Genomic DNA, 13698 nt, shown 5'->3' on the forward strand with positions numbered 1-13698 from the left:
TATTCCTATTTTGCTGAGAGTTTTGATCAGGAATGGGTGTTGGATTTTATCAAATGTCTTTTCTGCATTAATTGATATGATCTTGTGGTTCTCCTCCTTTGTTTTATTTACGTGGTGGATGACGTTGATTGTTTTTTTAACGTTGAACCATCCCTCCATACCTGATATGAACCCCACTTGGTCATGATGAATGTTTTTCTTGATATGTTGTTGCAGTCTATTGGCTAGGATTTTGTTGAAGATTTTTCCATCTGTGTCTTCTGATTTCTTGAATGCTGTTTGCACTCGTGTTGATTGTGGAACCAAGTAATAAAACTGGAGATCCATTTGCAGAAAAATGAAACAAGATCTGTACCTCACACCATTGATAACTTCAGTCTTTTTTTTGATTTATTGTGATGCTGCTTATTAGTCCAGTTGTAAGGATTTTCGTTTTCTTTATGTTGAGGTATAATCTGTACTACAGACTGCAGTCTGTATCTTCATCACAAAATGCTTCAAGTCATCTTCACTTTCAGCAAGCAAGGTTGTGTCATCACGTATCACAGGTTGTTACTGAGTTTTCCTCCAATCCTGATGCTGTGTTCTTGAGCAGAGTAGGCTGCTTTTTGTACCCCGAAATCTCCCCTCCATTCATGTTTTTATTCATGTCTTCAGCAAATGTTTATTGAACACCTATTATGTGTCAGGCAATTTACTGACTACATATTCCTCTGATTCCATAGATTGTTCATAATTTTGTTATCATATGACAAATATGTTAACAAATATGTTCTATTTGTTAAAATAGAAATATGCCTGAGAAAAACCAGTTTTTGAATTTGTTGTTGTTGTTAGGTGTAATTGAGTTGGTTCTGACTCATAGCAACCCCGTGTACCAAACATGATGTCCTTCTCTAGGGACTGGTCCCTCCTGATAACATGTCAACAGTATGTGAGATGAAGTCTCACCATCTTCACTTTTAAAACCTGCTATTGGTTCTTGAAGCTAGTATCAGTTATTTATACCTTAGTATGGATACATTCCAAAGGAATTACTGAAATTAGCTCTGATATGAGAGAGAAAGAGAACATGCTGATATACTTTGGGGGAAAGGCTACCAGTGAAGTGTTATATAGTTTAATGAAGAGAGTCCCTTGGTGGCACACATAGTTAAGTAGTCAACTACTAACGGAAGCAGTGTCTGCAGTAGTGGACTCAAAGGTAGCAGCAGTGGGTTCAAAAATAGCAATGGTTGTGAGGATAGAGCGGGATCAGGCAGTGTTTCGTTCTGTTGTATGTAGGGTTCACTATGTGTTGGAACTGACTTGATGGCCCCTAACAGCAACACTAAATGAAAGGTTGGCAGTTTTACCCTACCCAGAGGTGCCTTGGAAGAAAGGCCTGACAATCTGATTCTGAAAGGTCACACCCTTCAAATCCTTATGGAGTGTAATTCCACTTTGACATACTTGGGATCACTGTCAGCCAGAGTCGACTCAACAGGAACTTGTTTGGTTTGGTTTTTAGTCTAGAGAGTGAAATTTTATTAACTCAGTTCATGAAAGATATCAATATTTGCATCTTTTTCTGGACATACATAGTTTTCTGTGTATTAGCTGCTCTGACAGTAGGCTGAGAAGCTCAGTTGGGAAGGATCTTGACATTAATGATTGAGTTAAAGCTAGGACCTGCACAGATATAAGCCCTTTCATGGCCTATATCTGTGCATTTTTCCAGCAGTGGGTACACTGCAAGGAAGCTGTGCTACTGGCATCAACTGTGGCTCTTTATACAAAGGGACAGTTAGTCTAAGCCATAGGAATATTTCTCTTACAAATGTGAAGGAGAAATTTAACTCTCACAATTCTTCCTTGGGATTTAGGATACCAGGGTTGATGATGCCTAGGCCTCCTATTACCAAAAATCCCAAACCAAACTCACTGCCATCAAGTTGGATCCAATTTATAGTGACCCCTCCTTGGGTTTTTGAGGCGATTTCACTGTGGAAGTAGATTGCCCCATCTTCCTTCTGAGGAGTGGCTGGTGGTTTGAACTATCAGCCATCTGGTTAGCAGTCAAATGCCTTAGGCACTACACCACCAGCGCTCCCATTACATATTGTTAGAATTTGGGCAAGTCAGGTCATCTCTTTAGTATCAGCATTTTTACCAGTGAAATGATGGAGTCTGACAAATGATTCTGCTTTCTTTTAACTTGAGTTCCTTAACTCTTTACTATACTTCTCTAAGCTAAATATCTTAGTCCTTTTAACTTCAGAGATGTTGTATTTTACAGTGTTACATGTAAATTACTTATTTAATAAATAGTAATTTGAGAAAACTTTTGTATTTTTCCCAGTAAATAAGGTAATTATGATGATGATGTTTTTTTTTTTTAACAAAAGTTGCATTATTTACCTTGTATACATTAATGAGATTTGTACATTGAAAAAAATGTGAATAAGCTTTTATGGCGTATCCACATCAACTTTGGAGTTGACAGTTCTCATGTACTCAGTGTATGCCAGCACCATGACAGTGTCTGTAAAAATAGTGTGCTCCTGTTGCCCAGTTGTCTAATGGCATTGGCTTTGCTCAGAGGACTTTCCCATTTACACCCTCAGGTGACCAACTTGGTGAAGCTGTTGCAATTCATTTAGTAGTAAGTGAGTCATTCACAGCTATAAGCTTGAATGAAATCAGAGTGTGAATGAGATGAGATATAGCATGCCTTAGTTTTCAAGTGCTGCTATAACAGAAGTACTACAAGTAGATGACTTTACCAAACAGAAATTTATTCTCTCACAGTTTGGGAGGGCAAGAAGTGTGAATTCAGAATGCTGGCTCTAGGGGTAGACTAGGCCAGAAGTCTGAGTTCAGAGTGCTGGCTCTAGGGGAAGAATTTCCCTCTCTGGATTCAGGGTAGATGCCCCTTGACCTTGAGCTTCAGCTCTGCCTTCCAGGCCCACTGGAGCAAACTGGAGGCACCCTTTTTTTTGTTGTTGTTATTTATTAAAAAAAAAATTTTATTGTGATTTGGGTGAAAGTTTACAGAGCAAATTCACCGTCTATACAGCAGCTCACATAAACTTTGTCTCATGACATTGATGGCAATTTCCCACAATGCAACAGCACCCCTACTTCTTCTTCCCCATAGTTACCTCTTCCCTGTTTCCTTCCCTCCCACATACTCCTGCCCCCTGAGATGTCTCCCTGTGCATACACAGCCCTCCTGTTCTCCCACAATTGATCTCTCCAAGGAGTGTTATCTACCTAATGTAAATGTTCAGCTCATATGCTTATCTGTTGTTTGGCTGGAAGCCACAGGAGAGGGTTTAATTCCAGACCTGAAGGGCAGCTCGGGGCCATAGTTTCAGTGGTTCCATCACGCTCTATCAGATCAGCAAACCTGCCTCCCCTTTTATTTTTTAGTGATTTTGACTTTTATTTCACTTTGTTTTCCCATTCTATCCAGAATCTCCGTGGATCCCCCTCCAAGTGGTTGACAGTGGTAGCCAGGCACCATTTAGTTCTTTTGGTCTCATAGTCCTGTAGGCTGAGAATCGCATGGTGTACCAGTCACTTGGAGTAGTTGTTTCCATGCATCTTTGGTTTTCTTCATTCTTCTTTGCTCTGGATGAGGAGAGATCCATCATTGCATCTAGATGGCTGCTTGCAAGCTTTTAAGATCCCAGTTGCTACTCACCAAAGCAGGAGATGGAATGAAATATTTGTGTAGTATGTTATGCCAGATAAGCTTGATGTCCCCTTGGAGGCAACTCTTGACTGACAAAGCTACTGGCTGCTGAGGCTTTCAAATCCAAGATAGTCAGGCAAAATGGCAGATTGTTGGTTCACAGGTTGCAAAGGCAACAATCTCAAGATTGGCAGGCAACCTGGCAGGTCACTGGTTCAAGTCCAGGGACTGGAGATGATGATTAACCATGTGTAGGATCCCCAAATGAACAAAAATCTAGAAACCTTCCCCAAAGCTCCATATGTACTAGAAGCAGGCTACACCCTGAAGACAACTCCCTTCCAACTAATTAGCTGCTCACAACAGATTCCCCATGGAGGTGATTACACCACATCCAGTCTCATCATGGGAAATACATACATCTAGCTGCCAAGCCACTCAAAGTCATGGCCCAGCCAAGTTGACACACAACCTTAACTACCACATACATGTTGGCTTGTTTCTTTCATTGAAAAGACATGTGGAGACTGTCTGCTTACGTCAAGTTTAAGAATTCTTTTAGTAAAATGATTCAGAGCAAGCTTATGTTCACTTCTTGATGTTGGATTCTCACTGATGAGTTTGTGTTCATTGCTGGGCACTTTTGTGCAGTGGTCAGGGTGTTTTATTATTATTGGAAAGGAAGGTCAATTGGAAATTACTTAATTTTCTAAAATGTCAAGGTCTTTCATGACAGGTTAAAACTTGTTCATACCAGATGACAACTTGTTTCTGATCTTTCACACTTTTTCTTTTTCCTCCCTCCCTCTCTTCCTTCCTCCCTTTCTTCCTCTCCTTATCCCCATCTTACTCAGCAGATAGTTATTGAATGCCTCATATGTGCCAAGTTGGCCAGAGTGTGGGGAGAATGTTTCAAGGAGAGAAACGACTCTAAGAGAGAGAGGGAGCATATGATTCATGTGGTTTGAAGTTCATATGGTTTGATCACAGATTACAAGAAGAATAATGGAGAGGTCAGCCAAGAGTGGACTTGATTACTATGGTTGCCGAGTAAAAAACAAACTGAATTAGGAAGAGGGAATTAGGGTAGGGCAAGTGTGATTATTCATAGGCTGTTACAAATCCAAACAGTGAAGCTTAGTTCCAGAAAATTCTCTGATGAGCCCAATACCATTCTAGGCTTGCCATGATTGTGACATGAAAGATGTCATTGGTGACTGGAGGTAATAGTACAAATGAGAGATAATACTTGCCTCAACTCAAGTATTGGCCGTGGGAAATAGCACATAAGCTCCCCCACAAATGTTGAAACAGGTAATAAATCCATGTTATAAGTTCTTGTCACTTCCCTATGGATGTGGGAAACTAACGGGTCAGTGAGTGAGTGTCAGTATGAGTCATATAACACATGCAGAGGATTCAGAAGGGTAGGATTTACTCATCCTTATATTTGGGAAGTTCTAACACTGGTTTCTTGGGCTCTTGGCTTGCAGAAGCAAAATACTTTGCTTGTTCTGTTTGTGTTTATTGTGGCCTCTTGCTGCTTGTTGAGACTGTGGTTCAAATTGCCTGACCTTACTCTGTGAGGAGGAGCTCTGGTAGCATAGTGCCTAAGGCACTTGACTGCTAACCAGAAGGCTGGCCTTTCAAACCCACCAGCCACTCCTTGGAAGGAAGATTGGGCATTCCTACTTCTGTAGTGATACTGCCTCGGAAACCCAAGGAAGGGTCACTATGAGTCGGGGCTGACTTGATGGCAAATGACAACAAACAACAACTCTGTGAGGCACCTGATTGGACCTGCATATTGAAATAAGACTCACGTTATTTTACATCCCCAACATGGGCAGCCATATTATGGGTTTTTCCACAGGAGGACCTAGATGAATTGAGATCAAGCTTTATTCTTTGTGTTTGAACTATCCCTATTCACCCCCCTAGAGTTTCTCCCAGAACCTCCTGTCTGTTCTTCTTTTATTTCCAGTTATTGGGGTTACAGTCATTGGATATTGTCTCAGCTCTGTCAAGAGAGTGAAGGAAAATATATATGGAGTAAATAATCCATGTTGTGTGTGAGTATAGGGGTAATGTGGGGGAAAAGGCACGTAATATAGCAGAGCATATGTGTGGTTTTGTTGCTGGTAATTCCTATGTATGTGTATTTATACTTATGTATTCATTCATTCATTCAAGGCTGAAGGTTAATGAGCGTTAGTGTTTTTATTTACATTTGAGCTTGCTTATGTGGCATGTAAAGGTAAAACAGGAGCATTGATTTCTTTATTCTCAAGGTACAGACTCCTGAATTATGAAAATGACTTTACATATTGGGAATTTGGATTTTTTTTGTCCCCTAGAGAGCTCAAAATAATTTTTCTACAAATGTAGCTACCAACCACATTTCTAATTCACATGGGCTTGAGGGCTTCCATCCAGATGGTTAGATTTTCTGTGGATTTGTTTCATTCCCAGCAAGAACAATACTTTTAGAATCTATGTTTGAAGAACTCCCTTTCTTACATGACCAGGCAGTTTTTAGGATTACATTATGTTGAGTGTACTTAATAATATTTTTATAGACCAGAACTGTTCTCTGCAAGCCAGCTTTTGTTAGGGCTCTGGAAATCCTTCTACTTGACATAGTGGAAGATTTTTTTTTTCCTCTCTTTTTTTTAAAAATTAGGTTTGAAATATCTTGGTAAAGGAATGCACATAAATAGGGTGGTGGTAGAAGGCAGGTTACCATTTCTTACTCTACCTGTCCAGTGGTACCACTACACTCTAGGTTTGAATCTATGGGTGAGAAATTAAATTGCCCCTATAATTGAAGTGAAAAGAGCCCTGGTGGTATGCTCATTAAGAACTTGGCTGGAAACTGAAAGGCCAGGGGTTCAGACCTATCAGCTGCTCTATGGGAGAAAAAACCTGGAGATCTGCTCCTATAAAATAAAACCAAAACCAAATTCACTGCCATCGAGTTGATTCCAACTCTTAGTGACCCCCATTGGGTTCCTGAGGTAGTAAATCTTTACGGAAGTAGATTGCCCAGTCTTCCTTCCCCGGGGTGGCTGGTGGGTTTGAACCTCCAACTTTCTAGTTAGCAGTCAAATGTTAGGCACTATGCCACCAGAACTCCTCCTGTAAAGATTACAACCTAGGAAACTCTATTGAGCAGTTCTACTCTGACTTAAAAGGTTGCTAAGACTTGTAATCAACTCAGTGGCACATACCATAATATTTCAAATGAAACGAAGATTGTCATATTCACTGTATGTTTATATGGCAAAAAATATATGATGACTGGGGCATTTTTTTTTCATTTGGTTAATTTGCTTTAATCAGTAAAGTACCATTTTCATGTGAGAGTTGAATAAATTCTATCTGATACTAATAAAAATAAGTTTAAACAGCATCTGTGATAAACTGTACTGGAATTTCACATTTAAAGCAGGAAACCAAAAACAAACAAACAAAAAAAGGTCAGTGAAGGTGCTTATTAGTTAGATGAATTATTAAAGAAAATAAGCCAAAAGAATGAATTATCTTGATTCTAAGTAAAATAGAAAACTCCTGAGAGTCAGATCAAGGTATGACCTTCCATACTCTCGGATTTGCATCAGCAGTGAGGCTCAGTTCCGGAAGAAAGTGGAAGTGTTGCTGAGCCCACTGTCATTCTAGGCCTATCATTACCATCTTTTAAAAGATGCCTTGGGATTGATATTACAGTTTACTTGGTCCCATGACATGAAGACATTTTAATTCAGTTGTATTGACCTATTCCTATCATACTAATTTTGAATGCAGAGGGCAAATAATAGATTTTGGTTGTATTTACACAGTGCCAAAATAAATGTCTCAAAAAATATTGTAAGATGTATTATTTGTATTGTGTAAATAAACAGACAGAAACCCATTTGATTGAGTGATGCTTTTATGGGGGGGATCAGCTTTGTTGGTGCAGGTTGGACGTCTACTATAGGTAATAAAGCCACTCCCTGTGAGGGCCTTGAAGTATATGCTAAAGTAGAATTATTAAAAGTAGCCTGGTTGCCTGAATGAATTAATGCAGATTCCAAAGGTGTTAAACTCAATTTTAAAGTCATTTCTTCATTGGGCATTTATTGAGTATCTATTATATATCAACACATAATATGTGCCAGATACTACAACATTATGGTGATTAAGAAGCCCTCCACATACACTGCTCTCAGGTTAGCGGGGGAGAAGATATGTCACCAGACAATAATGATACACAGTATGTACTGCTATCATTGCATTATGTGTAGAGTGCTGTGGAAGTGCAGAAGACAGTGGGGCACCTCACACAGTGTCTGGAGGTGGATTTAGTTCCTGGAGGAGAAGGGTGAAGTGATAGCTGTGGGTTGGAGGCGTTCTACAGATGAGGAGTAGTGCTTATAACGGCAGTGTCCTGTGAGAATGCATTTATTGTTCAGGGAATGAGAAATAGTTCATTGTGGCTAGAGCATGAGGAGATTTTAGGGGGTGGATGTTGGAGGAAGAGAGGAGAGATAGGGCTATGTAAAGCTACGTGGCCAACTAAATACGGATACAGAAGTAAAAAAAAAAAAAAAAGGTCTCAAGGATGACTTCTGGGCTTTTAACTTTGAGGCAGCTGGGATGAATGTTGGGGCCTTTCTCTGTGCCAGTCCATCTCGTTGAGGGTCTTCCTCTTTTTCATCAACCCTCTTCTTTTCCAAAAGCAGATCCCATGTCCAGAGTTAAGGAACATTCTGGCTAATGTTTCCAAGACTTATTTGTTTGTTCTACTGGCAGTCCATGATATATTCAGTATCCCATTACCAGCACCCTAATTCAAATGTATCCATTTCTGCTTTGGTCTTCTTTATTGTCCAGCTTTCCCATGCATATGAGGCAATTAGAAATACTGTGGCTTGGGTCAGGCACACCTACTCAAGGAGGTAGACATTATTATATTGTCATTTAGGTTTTGTTGATGAAGAAAGTGGATTTTAGAGAGATTATGTGAACAGTCTTGGGTATGTTAACGTGTTAATAGTCTTTGATATGTTAAAGTTGGATCATAACATATTTAAATATGTATTTTGAAATTATAGCTTCTTAAATAGAGTATGTATGTGTAACAGTCTAAATAGTGTTTGTGTAAGTAACAATCTGAATAGTATCTAATGGAAACTTCCTTAATAAGAATGTGTTATTTTCTCCTGGCTGGTATTCAGAGCATTTTCAAACCTGTAAACTCCTCCTTTAACATTTTTCCCTTCCCTCAGGTAAAATGCTGAGTAGCATTTGAACCTATTAAACTGGCGCCTTGAAATTCACTGACATCCCTTGTTAATGGGTTACTTACGTGACTAGACTCATATGGAATGTTCATGAAACAGCAGAATATAGCCTTTCTCTTCCCCCAGCTAGCTCCCTTTATATAGCTATAAATAATACCCAAGTAACTCCTTTGTTCTAAAGGTTCCCCAGAGTACTTGATTTTATAATTCATACAGGTGAAGAGGGAACTGTTGTGAAATTTTACCTTATGGCTCAACTTTTTCATTTACATGATTTCTTTGGTTAGTTTCTCTGAACCCTTGTTTTAAAAAATTTTCGTTAGTTTGAGGCAGCAAAGTTAACACATATGTCTTTTACTCTTTATACATGGAGAATTGGAAGAATAATTTTTGTTTTTTCCTTTGTTGATATGAATAATAATAACCACAGCAATGAAATAGCTAACTACGTTGAGAATGCACTTACTATGCTTTGTATCATTATACTATGCTGTTGTTGTTGAATTGTCATAACACAATGCAATAACAATTATCATCATCATTTTACAAGTGAGGGAACAGTCTTCACAGAGCAGTTAAGTAACTTTAGTATGTAAGAGGTGGTTGTTGTTGTTATGTGCTGTCAAGTCGGATCCGACTCATAGCGACCTGTCCTTGGGTTTCCAAGGCAGTATCACTACAGAAGTAGATTGCCCCATCTTCCTTCCCAGGAGTGGCTGGTGGGTTGAACTATAGAGATGGGAATTTAAACTCATTAAATAGGCCAGCAATGCCTTTTATCAGAATATTAGACCAGGATATCAGTTGGAAGATGAGTAGAAGAATGCTCATGATGTTTCTGCTCCTTTTACCCCACATGAAAAGAAGAAAACATTTTATATGCACCTTATAATAATGCACACTTTTTTTCCCCCACCAACTACAGAGATTACCAAAGGTTCTTCAGACTCGCTCACTGACATTGAGTCATTTCTGACTCATAGTGACCCCTTTGGGCTTCCAAGGCTGTAAATCTTTACGGAAGTAGACTGTCTCATCTTTCTTATGTAGAGTGGCTGATGGGTTTGGACCACTGACTACCTGGTTAGCCAGATGCCTCAACCACTACCCCACCGTGGCTTCTTATAGGTTCCTTAGAAAGATAATTAAAATGGAGATGCTTTGCTTTACTTTCAAATCCTGGCCTTTGTTATGGGGGTGCCTCACACCATGACTGAAAGTGGAGCTCCACGGTTGGCTGCCTCTGCTAAGTACTGGAGAAAAGGGTGTGTGAGGGCCCTGCCATGTTCTCTAACAAGTAATGTTATTAAGGGGATACAGGCTTAGCATGGGTTAAGTGCTGTAGCCTTTCTAGCCCAGATCCTCGGTTAGCCAGGTGCTGGCTCTTGTGGCAGCTGGAAGGAATAAAGAGCTTCCTGTTTGAGTTCTTTAGTTGTTTGTTTGTTTGTTTGTTTTTTAATTCTCCATTTTCAGTCATTTTGACCCTGTCCACCTCTGACTTCAATGTTAGATTTACAGTCTCTAGGTTAAGAGATCAGCTCCTAACAGAAATGTTGGTGTTTCAAACTCACTAGCCACTCTTCAGGAGAAAGATGAGGCAGTCTGCTTCCATAAAGGGTTACAGCCTTGGAAACTCTATGGGGCAGTTCTCTGTGGTATAGGGTTGCTATGAGTCAGAATCTACTTGACAGCAATGGGTTAAGAAGACCTTTAGGACTGAAGAAGACCTTGCAGTGTTAACTATTTGCTTACTGTTTGTTGTGTGCCTTTGGGCTCTCTTAACTGTTTCTGCATTCTCATTTTATAGATGAAGAAGTTGACTCATAGACATGAAAGGAATTATTCAAAACTCTGAAAAGGGCTAGTAGGGAGCCCTGGTGGTGCAGTAGTTAAGCTGTTGTTGTTATTGTTATATGCCATGGAGTCGGACCCAACTTCTAGGGACCCCTCCTTTGGTTTCTGAAGCAGTATCACTATGGGAGTAGGTTGCCCAGCCTTCCTTCTGAGGAGTGGCTGGTGGGTTTGAACCGCCAGCCTTCTGGTTAGCAGTCAAGTGCCTTAGGCACTACACTACCAGAGCTCCCTTAGTTAAGCTATCTGTGGCTAATTGAAGGTCACCAGTTTGTCCTTCTGTGGGAGAAAGATGTTACAGTCTGCTTCCATAAAGATATAGCCTTGGAAATTCTATGGGGCAGTTCCACTTTGTCCTACAAGGCACCCTGAGTTGGAATCGACTCAGTGGCAGTGAATTTTGATATTGGACTGGTGGGCTAGGACTAGAAGCCTCTCTCAAGACTAGTGTTGTTGTTGTTGTTGTTGTTGTTGTTATGTGCTGTCGAGTCGGCCCCGACTCATAGCGACCCCTCCTTGGGTTTCCAAGGCAGTATCACTACGGAAGTAGGATTGCCCAACCTTCCTTCCGAGGAGTGGCTGGTGGGTTTGAACCGCCAGCCTTCTGGTTAGCAGTCAAGTGCTTTAGCCACTATGCTACCAAGACTAGTGTAGTGGCCCTTTTTTGGTTAGAAAATGATTTGTACCTCCTTCTGTCTTCCTTCCATTCTCTTACTTGCTCATCCTGACCTTGGCTTGCTGCCTGTGTTCTTGATCTCTTGGCTTTGCATCCTGCTCTGATTGAGGGAACAGTTGTTAGATGGTTTTAATCCCAGCTTTGGAATTACCATGTAACTCTTGGTAAAGACACTTTGTGCTTTAATATCAGCAGATTAAGTAGGACCCTTACCAAAGAGGCTTCCTTGGGAAAATGTAATTCATGTGAACTGGTGACCTGTTTTACTATTATTGAGTGGAAGAGTTTTAGAAAACTTAATAAAAACAAGTAGTGTGTGTGGGAAAATTAGTTGATAAAGATTTAATAATGTTGAGCAACCTGAAAAAGAACTCTAGAAAATTAGACTTTAGGCCAACTTGTTATATATATATAATATAGTTAATCGGAGAGGGTACCATTTTCTTTCTTTCTTCTTTACACATAATAGCTGTTGGATCAAATTCTGCTCTGCAGGTGATAGAGTAAATTAATTTATAGGTTTTACTTTTGACACATTTGAGTTGGTTGAACATTTGCTTTAAGTAGTTTTAAGGGATCTGATTAGCAAAGGGGAATGTATAACTTTCAATGCTGTGAAGGTTTGGTATAGTGAAAAAAAAATGAGATGCTTTTCATTAGTACACAAATGGGTTAAACCCAACTTTTTCAACCCCTTAATTAACCTCTGAGATTCAATTTTCCTGTATGTAAAATGGGAGAGAGATATTTAGCTTACAAGTGAGAGTTTATGAGGATTAAATAAAATAGTACTTGTCGATTTCTTGGCATATAGGATGGTCTTAATTTGAGTTTGCTTCCTTCCTTCCTAATGGTTTTAACACTTTCTGTCATGTTTAGATATCTGACATCCATGTTACTGGAGAATCAGAGGATATGTCTGCAAAAGAGAGATTGCTACTGTGGACACAGCAAGCAACAGAAGGTTATGCTGGAATACGGTGTGAAAATTTCACTACTTGCTGGAGAGATGGAAAACTATTTAATGCCATCATTCATAAATACAGGTATGGACTTTGTGAGTCTTTTTCCTTAGGTAAATGTTTTCCTTTCCTTTCAAATTTTTAAACTAACCTTTTGTTAGTATAGAAGCAATGAATATGAATGGGGAAAAAAAAGGAAAATACAGACAAGTGAAAATAAAACATCACATTCCCACCATTGAGAGAATATTCTGAATTTTCGTGTACACATACAGATACATTTATAGCTGTAAAATGCCCTTGGCTTTTGCCAATAACGTAGCAAATAGTAAGGCCTGATATGTGGAATCTTCAGATAAATGATCAAGACTGTCTTTGTAGGGATTGATGAGTAGTAGGGTAAGGTGGGAGCCCTGGTGGCATAGTGGTTGAAGTGCTTGGCTACTAACCAAAAGGTTGGTGGTTCAAACCTACCAGTTGCTCCATGGGAGCAAGATGAGGTAGTCTGCTTCCTTGAAGATTTATAGCCTTGGAAACCCTATGGAGCAGTTCTGCTCTGTCCTATAGAGTCAATATGAGTTGGAATTGACTCTACAGAACTGTTGTTTGTTGTTGTTGTTATTGTTTGGTTAATAATGTTAGGGTTTAGTTCAGATTTTAGTCAACAGCCTCAAAATCATAGTTCCCTAGTCTGGTGATTGTAGTGAAAAACTGTGTTTAACAATGCCTATTTTTGGATGGTTAACAGTTTCCTGGTAATAGTTATTAACAACAACTAAATTAACATTAATACTTACATAGCACTCGGAAGGAAGGTTGGGCAATCCTACTTCCGTAGTGATACTGCCTCGGAAACCCAAGGAGGGGTCGCTATGAGTCGGGGCCAACTCAACAGCAAATAACGACAACAACAGCACTTAATAAGTACCAGTCAGTGTTCTAAGCAGTTGATATATATTCATTCATTTACTCCTTACAACAACATAACATTGTTGCCAGTCATTGTCATGCTAGTAAATAGGAACTGAGTAAATGCACTGCCATTGAGTAGATTCCGACTCATGACAACTCTGTAGGACAGAGTAGAACTCCCCCGTAGGGTTTGCAAGGCATAAATCTTCACAGAAGCAGACTGCATCATTTTTCTCCTGTAGAGCAGCTGGTAGGTTGGTACCACTGACCTTTTAGTTAGCAGCCATTACAGCACCACCAGAGACTAAGACACAGGGTGAATACTTCTCTTGA

General features: G+C 39.7%; 1 protein-coding gene across 1 annotated transcript in view; it reads left to right on the top strand.

Annotated features, from left to right (window-relative positions):
• The window catches only part of DST (dystonin), a 614637-nt gene that overhangs the window by 376221 nt on the left and 224718 nt on the right, over window positions 1-13698 (top strand). The window contains exon 10 of the mRNA XM_042781628.1: window positions 12371-12537. Within this exon, the coding sequence (XP_042637562.1) occupies window positions 12371-12537 (167 nt within the window). The remainder of the gene's footprint in view (window positions 1-12370; window positions 12538-13698) is intronic.

This window comes from Orycteropus afer, unplaced genomic scaffold, assembly GCF_000298275.1.
Source record: "Orycteropus afer afer isolate SDZICR_OR568_19922 unplaced genomic scaffold, OryAfe1.0 scaffold00140, whole genome shotgun sequence".
In the NCBI taxonomy this organism is placed as follows: Eukaryota; Metazoa; Chordata; class Mammalia; order Tubulidentata; family Orycteropodidae; genus Orycteropus; species Orycteropus afer.